The sequence below is a fragment of the Epinephelus lanceolatus genome, chromosome 6 (genome assembly GCF_041903045.1).
Source record: "Epinephelus lanceolatus isolate andai-2023 chromosome 6, ASM4190304v1, whole genome shotgun sequence".
In the NCBI taxonomy this organism is placed as follows: Eukaryota; Metazoa; Chordata; class Actinopteri; order Perciformes; family Serranidae; genus Epinephelus; species Epinephelus lanceolatus.
Window position 1 is genome coordinate 15,599,512 of NC_135739.1, and position 14,886 is coordinate 15,614,397.

The 14,886-nt window shown below is 42.5% G+C and overlaps 1 protein-coding gene across 1 annotated transcript in view; it reads right to left on the reverse strand.

The window, feature by feature from the left end:
- The window catches only part of glis1b (GLIS family zinc finger 1b), a 95,377-nt gene that overhangs the window by 45,172 nt on the left and 35,319 nt on the right, over positions 1-14,886 (reverse strand). The window contains exons 4-5 of the mRNA XM_033621461.2: positions 10,499-10,691; positions 7,654-9,211 (exon numbers count right to left, since the gene is read on the reverse strand). Of these exons, the coding sequence (XP_033477352.2) occupies positions 7,654-9,211; positions 10,499-10,691 (1,751 nt within the window). The remainder of the gene's footprint in view (positions 1-7,653; positions 9,212-10,498; positions 10,692-14,886) is intronic.

The following is a 14,886-nucleotide window of genomic DNA, read 5'->3' on the forward strand; positions in this document are numbered from 1 at the left end:
GCGGTGCATAATTTAAACTTGACACCCTAAACGTAAACACGTCTTTCGCTACATAATTTATCCATACTTCTCTTAGTGTTTACTTTGCACGGTAGCAACTCATATATATTAGCTGCAGGTCTAGCCTAGTCTGGTGCGGTACAGTGTGGGTCTGGCTGAGTGGAGGATACTGTCGTCTTGGGTTGTGGTGTGGCCCTAAGGCAGAAGTGGTCCTGGTGTGTATAAATGTCCTTTTTGTTTGCTTGTTTGGTGGGTGATGTGAAGGCGGCCAGGGGAAGATGTTGCTGTCTGCTCTACGCAGTGCCCTCTGCCACACTGACAAGTCAGCAAAAAAACAAAAACAAACACCTGGAAGCTTTAAGAGATTTACCTCTGTTCAACACACACACCACCAACTGACCAGTTCAGGTGGGTATGTTTGCGGAGTGGCTGCTGTGGCACAAATTGTGCCTGGGCATAAAACGAGGCCAGTGTGTGAATGTGAGGAGTGGGAGAGGATGGTAGCCTCAGAGGAGAAAGGACCTGTTATGTCTTCGCCCTGTAAAATCCCACAAATATACTTTGGCTATAATTATCTGTTTGACTGCAGCAAAGAAACAGTTGAGCACACCTCCACAATGCACATGATCCATGACGGTACACAGTCAAAAAGCTCTGCTATTGGGCACTAACAACGAAGGAAAACTTTAACAGCCTAGAGGGGAGTCTAAAAAGGCCCATGACCTAAGCAAGAGGTCCCACAGCTCTTCTCCATCCTCCCTCTCTGTGCTGCATGAAGCAGGTTTGCATCCCCGCAACAGCCCCCTGAACATGACGGAGACCCTGAGCACACACCCCAGCCTCTTCAATCCCATGTATTAGTAAACTGATCCGGCTCAGTAGAGAGGTTAAACTGATTAAGGATTTGGATGGGACACAATTATGACACAATCTCTGCTCAGCGTATAACGAGACACAGCCCTGGGTCTTCAGGTTTCCGATACCAAAGCGTGATTAAATGTTGAGGAAATGGGGAAACTCAAAATATTGCATTCCAGACAAATGCAATTACAGTCTATCACATGTAGTAAATCCTGCACGCTTTGATACCTGGTTATGAGGTTGAAGGCAAGGTAGCCTTCTATAGCTTAAGTTTATATAGCAGTAGCAATTAACATGCTAACATTTTTTGTTGTTGCAAATTATGATTTATAATCATATCCCAATTTGCTGCACCAGCAGCTCCAAACCTGCAGTTTCAGACATGCCAATTTTTAACAATTTTGGCACAAGCTGTCATGTCTTGAGTAACAGAAACTTAAACACATTAAATAATACAAACATTGAGGTTTTTAATCTTACAATTAAAAAAAGATAGAACAGGACATTTTGCACCACCCTGACATTCAGTGTAAATAGTCAAACACTTAAAGATACTGGATGTTAGCATTAAAAAGTTAATATATGAATTACATTTTTTAACCTATCAAAGCTCAAGGCTTACATTTTTGGTTTATTTTTCTTTTTAACTTGTCTTTCACTTTAACCATTGAGGCAAATATTTTGACTGTGAGGGTAAATACTCACTTTCCTGATTACAAGGTCACTCTTTTTTTAGTAATGACATTACAGTTTATGTCAACAGACCTGAAAATAATTTTACCAGAATTATTGTTTAAAATGTCATCATTAAACCAAATGAAAAAATAAACAATATTGTTTTATTTTATTCTATTGTTTTATTTTAATTTTATTACATAATTGTAATCACATTTTGATTTGATTTTAATAATTTAACTATACCTATTTGCAAAATACTTATCTATTAAACATAAAACACCCGAAAGGCTCAGGCTGCAAGATTAATAAAAATATCCAAATCACAAGAGCTGTAATTTATTGATAAAATGTGTCAGAACATACCATTATAAGTGAAGCAATGTGGCGCTACAGAGATGCCCCATCCCACAAATCATAAACCAGAAGTAAGAGAACATGCTTGTGCAGTACAGAGCCCAACAAAAATCACATAATTTTATTTTTTTCCAGTGAAAATTAAATACAAAAATTACCATTCCAAATAAAATCATGACTCATATCACAATATCTCTCAAAATTGTGGCAATATGATGCTTTCTGCATATCGTGCAGCCCCACCACACAGTTAATATATATATCAAAAGGGCACTCAGAGTCAATAAAGAGCTTAAATATTAAACATATGTTCTACAAGCACCATGGAGTAATCCTCTCAAAGTATTACATATAATGCCAATGACAAAGAAATAGACATTAGTTGTTACTTGAAACAGAGTGTTTCAGTATCTGGCTAAAGATCCAGAGGAGACACAGAGGCGTATGTTGTGGTTGCGTAGATGCAGTAAGTGTTGAGTGTATCAAAGCAGCCCTAAATTCAGATCTAAATGATAGATAGTGGGAAAGAAAGAGCAGGAGGTGGGGGTGGTGTTGGAGAGTACTGGACCACATTACTGCGAAAGACTGACTGGAAAACTTTTTTCAGCCTGACAAGAAGTTGGCCTGGCCCACTCGACAAGGAAAACAAGCAAGATCCATCTATCCAGGGCTTTCGATCGTATGCCAAAACATCAGTCGCAGAGCCCTTCTGCCAGCAGTTTCATCATACGAACATCACATGTGGACAGTGTTGTGTTACTATTAGCATGACGACTGGACTGCCAAGCGGCACAGCAGACCTGACAAGAGGACCAAGGATAACCACAGGATGGGGTTATGAGTTTGTAGAAAGAAATTAGACTATCTAGCTACCTGATGAACTCATTTGCCCGGGGAATGGCTGACAAAGTTAATTCTGGAAATGATTTAATGGGTAGCAGAGGCACGGGACCTTCAGATAAAGTGCTATAAGTTGATCTCCGCCAGGTCTTTATTTGGACTGATTATCTTTGCATTTGTGCCAACTTAACAGACTTTTAGAGCTCTTTTTCCTAAGCATGCAGTTACTCCTGACATGCTGAATCAATGCCCTTTCTCGCCTGTTGACCCTGATTACTTTCAATGAGCCATATACAGACCTCTCCTCTCCCACAACACTGGAGTGAATATGTGTGTGTGCACAGCCTGAGGAACCAGTTGGCCTTGGTGATCCACAGTATTTTGTGTTGGTAATTTGGTTTCCATGCATGTCTGAATTCCTCAGGTCAATTTGAATGTCTGAAGATTGTCGCTGTTGGGTGTGAAATATTAGGACCACAATTCTGGAGATTTCACTTTTTTAACATTTTGTTTTCTTAGTTCCCGAAAAGCCAAATTTTGCAGAATTAACTGTGTTTACAGCTGAGCCTCTTTAAGTAGGCTCTTTAGGATCTTCTACAGTGAACTGAGCTCCATACTTCTTCACTACATGTAGTTTTTGGCTTTCATGGTTTATAAGCTGGACGAGATTGTAGCCTCTACGCTGTCCAGACAGGCCAGAGTGTCAGAGGCTCATACGGGTACAAACACATTAATATCAACGTCACTCGCCGCCCGCACCCAGTGCCCAGACGGCTCCAGTTTCAGGCGGCATTCAGAGGAAAAGTCGGGTCATGTGCTGAACCTCAGTTTTAATTAGCTAATGGCACTCCCTGTTTCATCTCCTGGTCTGAGCTGATTGCTCACAAAAGACTCCATTTACCCCTGAAAACACACGCCATCTTGGCACCGGCCCACACTCTATGTCTCAACGTCTGCTGCCGAAAGATTTTGCCACTCTCCTCCAAAAATCAGTCTAGTAAATCTAAATATATATGTTTGCTGGTTTCACACCAGTGAAAAAAGAGGAAATTCCATGATCTACGCTTTTTTTCCAAACGGGCCTCAACATCCAACTTTCCTTCAACAAGTGGTTTGACTGAGTGTGTCAGTGAGTGTTTTGGTGTTTGTCTGTGTGTGTGCGCACATGTGTATGTGTTTGGATAGAGTCCCATTAAGCAGCTAATGCTGGCTGTGTTGTATCATTGTGAAATGGGCGGGTGGCTTTCTGTCTCGCCTTTGGCTCAAACATATGAGTAACACCAAAGTATGTGAATCTACCCTTTTATGGAGGAATCTGAATTTGCTTTTAAATAGTGTGTCAATTACCTCACTTCAATGGTATGAACCTCAGGAGAAAAATATAGGAGCTTTAATCAAATATCAAAAGAAAATGATACTGTAAATGACCTTAATGAGATATAAATCATCATTAAGATCACCTTACTCACCTTACATAAAACTTAATGAGCATGCTTTTATAAATGTCTTTTCAGCCAGGTGCAAAACTAAAACGTTAAACAAAGCCTGAATATTGTATCAAAGCCAAAAAAGCCTTCACAACCTTCCTACGTTCCTCATTATAATTCACCCAATCTGTGCTTAAAAATACTGCATTTCTGCAGAGATTCTTTGCATGTAAATACAGTAGCATAACAAAACCAAAGAATCTGGTTTCATGCCTCGAATCCTTTTACCCACAACAACATAACCTCCTCCAATAACATTAAAAACATACTATTGTTTTCAATAGTACTAAAAATGTGACCAAAAAGCTTTGCCAAAGAAACCAAATAAAGTTCTGTACTCCTGCCTGAAGTCACTCTGCCATGTAAACGCTCTGCCCTTTCCACACACAGAGCTTCATGTTTTAGGAGGATATTTTCTGACCCTCATAGCTCACAGACCAGTCCTCAGACACTTCAAATCCACTGGGCCGTCCTCTGACAAAGCAGAACAATATCAAAGTCTGGGACCACGTCAGGGCTACTCTTGCTGGATATATTTTTAATATTTATGCAGACACAGGAAAAAAATGTAATAAACTAAAACAACAAGTGAATTAGGCATGAAACACAACAGGATATTGCAGAGAGATTATGTTGTTTCCTTTTCGCCCGTGTGTCCTTTAGTGCTTGCCTGCCCTACACAACAGCCCGGGGCTAGCTTTAATTGGCGGGGAGAGGGGACCGAACTTATTTTCTAAAAAGGTAGCGGAACTTTTTAAGAGCCACAGATTCAGCCATCTACATATGGAAGGAACTGACTTTTTTTTAAATGCGGAATTTCTTAAAATATTAGCCAGGTACAGACTGTGACAGGCTCACACAGGGGTCGCGGTACGACTTGTGATAATGACTTTTTCCTGCCAAGACGCAGCATGAAGCAAATGCTGTGCAGCTGTATGAAGAAAAAGAGATACAGTATATATGTACAGAGAGCAGGAGAGAGGGAGAGAGGGAGAAAGAGGAGAGAGATGTGTTATGTTTGGATGTGAGGAGAGCCCTGTTTCATGAGCGCCCGCTGGAATCTGCTGCTGGAAAGATAATAAAGGGATTAGCTCTGGTTTTTCTACAGCATTTGGTCCTAAAACAGAATGTCTCATCTGCTTCCTCAATACGAATTGCTCGAATTCTTGAATGCCTTTGTCTATTGCACGAGCACAACAAACACAAGGGGCATCGGTGCTAGTGGCCAAAAAGCACACAAGCTCAGACAAAAAAAAAAAAAAAAGAAGAATTTGGGATGGACACACCACTAAAATACATGAGCATGCTTTCAAACGCTCACAGAGACACTAGGTTTCCTATATGGTACTTACTTAAATCCGTATAGACTATATACAAACACAAACACAGTTACAAATACACACAGAAAGTGTATTTATTTTCTCTGGCCCTCCAAGTTTATCTGCTGAAGTCCCAGATCAACATACACTCAATCCCTGCTGATTAGATGTGTTGATTCAAGCTTGAAAACATTTCACATTTCTGTTTATATTCTGTCGGAAAAGCAGGAGTGTTACAACCCAACGTACTGTACACGGAATCAATACTTCCTATTGTGAGACTCAATGGAAACAATATCCCCATTTTTACATTACTGCATGGCGGTGAATACCTGTGTTCGCGTGTGTGTGTGTGCTTGAAATGAGGGTGATCGGGAGGTTAGGGTGTGTAGCGACGTTTCACAGTGCCTCATGTCCGCAGACAGAATCCAGTGGCTCGTCCACACTGAGCCGAATTGTTCCAGCGCTCACATATGGTAAACATCTCCACATAAACACACACATACACACCGTCACAGTGACACATTCATGCATACGTTTAAACCGTATACACATTCAAACATTCGCTCACTGTCTGTTTGCTATGTGTCACCCAAATGTGACTACAGGCCTCAGACTAAAGACACACCCGCACAGCGCTCCAAAAAGCAGCAACAACAAAAAACAAAAACAAACAAACAAAAAAGAATGAAAGCCTTTAATACAACACACTCCTAAAGTAGAATTAACAGTTCGGGAACATATAATGCACAAATTACCTCCAAATTTTTAGTTCACGCTGAGCCAAGGAAACAGAAACACTAATACCCTGGAGTGACGCAAAGCAGAGAGAACAGCAGCAAAACTTTGTGTCTTTTAGCCTCCGCTGGCGCTCAGCTCAGATGTGCACTAACAAGTATCAGAATTAGTCAGGATCAACATGAATTTCTGATCCAGCTCCACAGAAAACTGCCATAAAATACAACTTTCTATTAACAGACCCTCACCTCAGTTAATTTTACAAGCCACTGTTACTTAGAAAAATAAACAAGACCTGGATTTTTTTTCTTTTAAGAAGAAAAAACAAGGCCTGGAGATAAAACAGGTGCTGTAGCTATATTGCACACTCAGTTCTTCAATAATTAGGATTTGGATGGGTTCCTGAACTTGAAGAGGACCACTTCTGACAAGGGCTTTGGGTGAAGCCGTGAATTGAGCAAGACTAGCAAATGTTACCGACTATCCCTCTGTGGCTCCCTTCTCCAGACTACTACATTTCTCCTCATGTTTGGCTTGGATATGAAGCCAATTCACTTAATACTTGTGGGACAGCTAAACATTTAAAGCTCCCATTTAAAAGGATCAAGTGTAGGCATTGTTTAGTTATGTTAACCATATGTGTTGGCTTTTCATGATCTGAATCCCTTCTCAAAAAACAGAGTGCTCGTGAAAATAAACATGGCTTCGCCCTACACAAATTGTGGACTAATTGTGTATTTGGACTAAATCATTCTTAAGGTTGGAGGGCTTTTTCCATTTGCTAAGGGACGTAGGGGAGTGACAGCTTGACATTGATTAGTGTGTTGACTTGTGGAATTGGAGCCCTACCTGTAAAGAATACAACCACAAATCTATTTATACTGACGAGGTAGCGCTGCTCTTACAGCAGCTCACATCTTCAGAGGAGGAAAAAAACTCTTTTTTACCTGTTCCACTAAAAATACAGGAATTACAATCATAACTGTTTCTCAACCAAAACAAAATAAAAGTTTCTGTTGAAAAGTAATCAGCAGTGAAGCAAGTCCAGTCTTGTTTTTGGACACAATGGACGTATCTCGTTGAGGAAAAATCATCTTGTGGGACTGTATTACTTTTTGAAATATGCGCTTGTGTTTAATTCAAACAAAAAACATTTTTCAACAGATGGTTGCAATTATGGGACAAACTAGACTCATATTAAACCAATAAATACAACCTTATACTTTAAAAAAGAAGCGAAGATTAGTAAAAGAAAGATGGCTTACTATAAGGGGACTTTCAGCAATACTGAATGGATGTGTTGTGAATGTGACTGGTGTCTGTTTTTTTGGATCTGGCAAGTGTTGGGTGGATAATTCAACAAGATGATGACTCACCATACACTTGTTAGGCTTCTCTCCGGAGTGGACTCTCATGTGAATGAGCAGCTTGTAGCGGGCGTTGAAGGGCTTGTAGCGGCGAATGCAGCCGGCCCAGAAACAGGTGAAGTCCTCTCCTTTGCGCTGGTCAATGTGGACCTTCTCAATATGCCTCACAAGCTCCTCCTGCTGCTCGTACGCAGCACTGCAGTCAATCCAGCGACACACCTGCTTATCGACCAGCACTCCTCCTCCGACTTCTTCCCGCTCTGGGGCTGCGTGAGACCCAGGAGGGCCTCCAGTGTTCGGTTTGAGTCCCAGGGAAGAGGTTGGTGCTGTTTGCTGGCTCTGGTGGTGCAGAAGACCCCCAGGACTGGGCCCAACGTATTGGTGCAGGTGGTAGGGCGGAGGCATAGCGGGGCGAGACGGGTGGTGAGGCTGACGAAGGTGCCCGCTACGACCACTCAAGTGATGGTGATGATGATAGTGGTGCTGAAAGAGTTCGTCTTCACTAGGAGAAAAATCATCCAGGGGCTCCTGTTTGAGGGCAGCCCCTGATCTTTGGCCCCCGTCCATGAGAGCCCCAGCTTCAGGCCCCGAATGCAGCATCCCAGACATCAGGGACCCACTCATCAGTAGCCCCAACCCGTCTGAGCCCCCTCCTCCCCCTCCTCCCACACTTCCCCCAGCTGTTCCTCCAGCCCCACGCCCCTGCAGCATGGAGCCCCGCTCCTCACACAGCCCCTGGCTCTGCCCTTGGCCCTGCTCCGGCTCCACTGATGACACTGAAGAGGAAGACGAAGAGGAGGAGGAGGAAAGAGACAGCAGGCAGGTGGCAGGTGAGGATAGCTGACAGCTCTCCTGTAGCGTGGCCTGCTGGGGGCTGCCGTGAGGTGGGGGCCTCTGGGGGGCTTCCCGTGAGCAGGAGTTAGAGGGTGGGGATGTAGAAGAGGAGGAGGAAGAGGAGGAGAAGCCGGCACTGCTGGTGTGGCTGGGCGAGACGTTAGTGCGAAAACCGTTGACGCAGGCAACCATCGACATCTGGGAGGAGGAGCAGACGATGGCGGTGATATTGATCTCCTCAGAGAGATCAGCACCAGTAGCCGACGGGGAACCTGTGGCAGCAACGCTGCCAGCAGCGGCCGTGGACTGTGAGGCCAGAGACAGGCAGCGTCTCCTCAGACTGCTAGCATTGAGCAGCCGCGCTGAATGACGGGAGCCAGTTGGGGACAAAGCCAATGGGGAGGGGCCATCTTCATTATTAAACGGTTGCACTGCGTCCGCTGACACAGCGCTACCGACATCACTCACTGTGCCAACGCCACTACTGTTGCTGCTAACATGTGGCACTCCAACTATCTCATCCCTTGTCATCCCCAATACATGGCCTGCCGCACAGTTCTGAAAACCCGCCTGAGACGTGCTATGGACCGCGGACCCCGTGTTGGAGATCTTGTAGCCCATTGAGTTCTCCTGTTTGATTGGGTAAGGGAGAGAGGAGCGAGCCCCATTGGCACCGCCGCAGCTCAGGCTGGCTGAGGCCCCTGGCAGGGTCCTCTGGAAGGCAGAGGAGGATCTGTAAGGAGAAAAACACACAAAGAGGAATATGAGCACTACTAGCTCACAGACCGATGACAGATACTGGCTGGTTCATCCTTCCCACCAGCAGCACTGTCAGAGTTTAGCCTCCTGCTTACCCCTCCTCCTCTGATTATTCTCTCAGTTTACATAAAAACCATGTCATCCTAAATGAGTCCCACCTTCCTAAATATTTCAACCAAGTCTCTCATTTAGTGTAATGGACCTTATGGAACAAACAACAGTGTGTGAGACTCAGTGACATAAGGTGATGCTGGACACCAGGTAGTATCCGCTGCTGATGATCCAGAGTGTTTTTATGAATAAATGAAACAGGATCTCCAGGTAGTGAGAGGTTATGAATGGGCATTTATGACTAAGAAAAGAGAGAGGGGGAGGGATGGATGGCTACTGGGACCGAGAGGCCACTGGCTAGTGTGTCCATCTGACAGGCTTTGATGACACAAAGGGGTTAAACCCAACCCAACATTGGGGATAAATAGGGAGTCACCTGTTTTGGTGGCATAATTGCAGCCTATGAAGGGTCACCGTTTACAATACTGTGTATTATGGTGGGAATCTTTGCCCCGCTGAATGGGGAACCCAGGTCAGATTTCTCCATGCGTTGCTGTGATCTCCTACATAATCATTCCTGTCAGTTGGCTCATTATGGATTTTGTCCAAAGCCCCTGAGTGATGTGAGAAGAGCCCTCTTTTCTCCGGGCTGTCTCATGAAGGAATCGTCTTTGTCCCTTCCCCTGAGCACGCTGGGGGAAAAACAGAGCTAACGCTAGCTAGGATTGGAGAAAGCCACTGGCAGACTTTGTCATCGTTGTTGTTATTAGAGACTTGACCCCCCCTCTCCTTCTATTCAGGAGCACCATTTCCTGTTTATCTATAGTGAAAATATTGAAAGACAATATGAGGAGTGAATGGCTGTCCAGAAGCACTTTGGTCGGATGAGGAGGGGAAAGAGGGGACAAACCCTGCAACGGAGAGCTTTACTGGAAATTCTTTCTGACTTGGCCAACAGTAGTCAAAGATTGCACAACAGAAGAATCGCATTAGTGTAACATAAATGTTGTACTTTGGACCCCAACAGTGTGTTTTATGAAACTGGGTAAGCTTTCCAGCTACATATGTGTGCATCTGGTCCACAATAGCAAAGATAATGAAAAACACATTGTACCTGCATATTGTTAGTAACACTACACCCGACAGGAAACATTCAAAACTAGAACAGGAACAAAATTATTACAAAACAGCAATGATAGTGACAGTTTACCTGGTGTCTTGGTGAGGGCCGTCGTGCAGGATGAGGTCGGGCGTAGGTCTGTCGCAGTGGAGGCTCTGGGTATAAAGCCCCCCTAAATGACCCCCCACCAGCAGTGGCAAACTCTGCCCACATCGCATCAGGGTGCCCTCAGCATCACCCAGCTCCGTGTCTAAATCCTTCTCTGAGCAGTAGGCACCGTTCACTGAAAGAAGAGCACAAGAAGTATTATTAAACTACAGGGCTGTGTATTGGCAAGAATCTGGTGATACGATATGTGTCACAACACAGGGGTAACAATTCATTATAGAATGAATCACCGTGACCTCTGCAACAACTGGCAATTGATTTCAGTTGCAGAGAAATTGAGAAACTTGTTCATTTCTAGCCGTAACTCTAACATTTAAACATATGCAGTAAACACAATGGTTCGACCTGTCTGATGTTTCTGTAGTGCTTACTTTATTTACTGTGTTGCTTTGCCATCGCCTTTGATAAACCAAATCTACCGGCACTGACGCTAAGCAGTGTACTGCTGTGGACAGGGGGGCCACAGCCAAACATATTTTAGCCACCTAAAAAAAAAAAATCAAAATCACTTTTATTTTCTTCCACCCCTATTAAACTGGCCAAATCCTTGATATGTGATGCTTAGCAGTGTCCCAATGTCACTCTTAAATTACAAACGGGCTAAGCAGAGTGGACCTTATGATCTACTGACTGCCCTGGAAGAATAATCAGTTTACAGAGGAATCCAAGCCATCAGCGACATGTTGAAATCCTATTAGATTATGAATATTCTCTTGAGGAATAATCGTTGGCTGCAAGAACTGTAGTATCTCGTGATATATGGAGAGCTCTTTGGCAAAGTCCAACTGGTGACAGCAAGAATAACGTTGGGGAGATTTATTGCCAAATATTATTGCTGGAGTAATTGGGGAACCGTATTCCAAATGGCGGTGCGTCCACTTTGGAAAAATAAACAAACTCGAATTATATGTGTCCGGAAGATCCAGCCAGTAAAAGTGTAACCGTTGTATCAATCAAGAATTTAAATTACATACTGTCCCTTTAAATTTACCACCAGTTATTCTACTTTTGTGCAATCAACTCGCCTGAGAAAATGGTGACCTCATTAATTAATTTAATTAATTCGATTTATTTAAGTTGTAAATCATTCATTTTCCTTTTTAAATAAACCCCTTGCAAGAAGTGTGATGTAAGTACTCAGTGATTTAATATAGACGTGCGAAGCGAAGGGCAAATGGACTTCCTTTAGATCCTTCAAGATGTTTCGCCTCACAAGGCTTTTCCGTGAAAAATAAAAGTAACTGTGGTGGAGGAATCATTTATGACATATTCATGTGTTATATCAGCACAATGAAAAAATAAATGTCATTAAATTAAAACTGCTTTTCTATCTGCATTTCCTTTTTATTCTAAAATCATCAAGTGTTTTTATTCCTCAGACACAAGCACCATAAGTACGCACATTTTTAAGATTTTTCTTTTTATCATCATGTTTATCATTCCAACCTGACTCTTTGAGAAAAATAAAGCCTTTATGAATAGAACCAAAAACATAATAAAAAAAAGGAAAGGGAGAGATGAAAGTGAGCGAAGGGAGGGCCTCGATGTATGAGGAAATATTTGTGAAAGGTAAGCCGATATCCCCACACACTCATGTGTAGGCGGCCACGCGTCCCCTGTTCCAACTTTCCTAACTCAATTTCTCAAATTCAATTTTCTCCTAACGATGTTATTGACAATGTTATCACACACCATGAGCTATTATTAATAAAGTCACCCAAACACCCTCTATGTGAGAGAAAACATTAAAGGGTAATGGAGGGGAAGGGATACAAGGGAGGAAAATGAACTAAATGTGAAAATAGTGAAAGATATATTCAGCAGAAATAGGGGTTTGGGCTACAGATGACGAGGGAAAAAACACTAACAAAAAAGAAAAATATTACAACATGACTAACAGATGGAGAGGGAGTGTAAACAGTAAAAGAGGGAGAGGGGGGAAGTGTTACAAGGGTTACAAGGACGAACAAAAGACAAGAGAAAACAAGGGAACTTTGTGAGCCATGTTATCCTCAGTTTAAGGAACATCTTTTCACAAATCCCTCCTACAGTTGATGTATCCTTAGTCTCCTCTGCATTTGTCTTGTTGCGGGTCACGGCTGAAACACAAAGAAGTAGAGAAAAGGCAAAGCAAGCAACGCAAACAGTCGAGTATCGCCAGGGGACCCTCGGAACAACGCTGGTTTCACTCAAAGCCGTTCACAGAAGGCAAGCTGTCTTTCAGCTTTGGTCTGTTTTCAAGCAATACAAATCGTTGTGTTTATCAAATTCTGGATTGTTCTGTCTTTTTTGTTTTGCTTTTTTTTTCTCACTGCTTGTTGGCCGAGTGTATACAACTGTGTTTCTGTATGAAAGTTTCAAGGCCCGCTGATGTGAAGCCAAGTGTTTCCCTGCCCCGAGTCAGGAGTAATTTAATCAGGATGGCCAGAAGTGACATGAGTCAGGATGGAGATGACTAACATCATCAGAGATCTCATAATTAGGGCTTGACTGTTCATATGCATGCACGCGAAAACACAAACAACCAAATAAAAACTTTGTCATCATAAAGTACTGGATGGACTGGCACTCTGTCAATGAGGCCTTGACTGAATGCACATGCTCTCTCTCACACACATATCATCGTCACAACCATATAAAACACAGACCCACGCCAGGCAACCCCAGTATATGTAACACAAATTATGAGACAGTGCTCTTTCAATGCACGGTTTCACAATACAAAATGATGTTTGGCAGAAGAAGTCCAACATGTAGAAGAGTTAGACATAGACAGAAGACGAGAAAGATCCCAGAGCACTGATTACCTGTCTGCAGATTATTTTACTAAAACAGACTAATAATACAACCAGTCTTCAGGTATGATTTTGGAGGAAGTAGCAGAGCAAAGAATATCACTGCCAGAAATCATTTAGCTTGGTATATTTTGCAAAACACTACACCTGATATTAGTACTAGCTACTTAAAGACGAGACTTTTGGTACCAACTTCTAAAAATTGTCTCTACGACCAATTCGAAGACAGAAAGCCTTGTGATAGTCCGGCAACCTGTCAAGGGTGTACCCCAACTCTTACCCAATGTCAGCTGGTATAGGCTTCAGCGCCCCCCCAGCCCCTACCAGGATGAGCAGTTACAGCAAATGAATGAATGATTAATCAGACAGTTTGTGATTAAATTACAAATTTTGCCAGTTTTATACAGGCAAAGTTCTGTCACGGCTGTTTGTGTTTAAACAACATAATTTGGAAGCTTTCCCTTCTTAAATATAAACTTTAAAAAGTATTTTGTGGTAAAATCTATTTACATTTGACTCCCAGTGGCAGAGAATTAACTGGTAACTGGCTGGGAACTGACTGGTGGCCAGCTGGCAACCGAAAGGCCCTTGTTTGGGAGAGGAAATTCTAGGTTGCATCTTTACGGTATCTATAAAAGTGAGAGAATTACTCTCATGAGGACGTATCCAGTAGATTGTCTTGTTTTTCTCTGTTCATTATTTTGCATCTACATAATTAAATGTGAGCTACATTCATATATTGTATTCATATTTTACTTTGCTCTTTACGTTATATTTGGATCCATTTCATATCGCGCACCTTACATACAGGTAATGAGAGTTATGATTAAGTTTGGCAGAGTGATATATGTATATACACACATATATATATATATATACATATACATATATATATATATATATATATATATACATACACACACATATATACACACACACACATATATATGTATACATATATATATATATATATATATATATATATATATATATATATATATAAGATGTGAAGAAGTATACTTGCTGCGTGGCCAAACGTACGCATACACGGTGTGCTGCACATGTGTGTGTATACTTGCTGCAGCACGGACGTTCATCGATGCAGCCAAAACGCCTGATACTGGTGGTCTCCACTAGGGGCAGACCGTAGCACTCAGACACAGAAGTCGCGAGAAGCAAAGAAGGCGATGACAGTGTATTTCCAGATAAACACAAACATGGACACTCTCGATGAAGAAGAGATCATACTTTTATTGCTGTTAAGATCTTGGCAGAGGAAAAGGTGTCGTCTCCGCCGCCATCAGAGATGGTATGTGCGGCCCCTTAACCAATCACATGGGGAGTTTGTTTCCCTTGTTTTACCCAAGCAAGCAATCGATGAGGAAAAGCACAGGGAATTCTTCTTCTTTGGAGTTTTACGGCGGTTGGTATCCGTTATGTTGCATTACCGCCATCTTCTGGGTCTACCTTGCTCCTACATCTGTCATTCCATCATATCCTTTTCACCAGTCCACC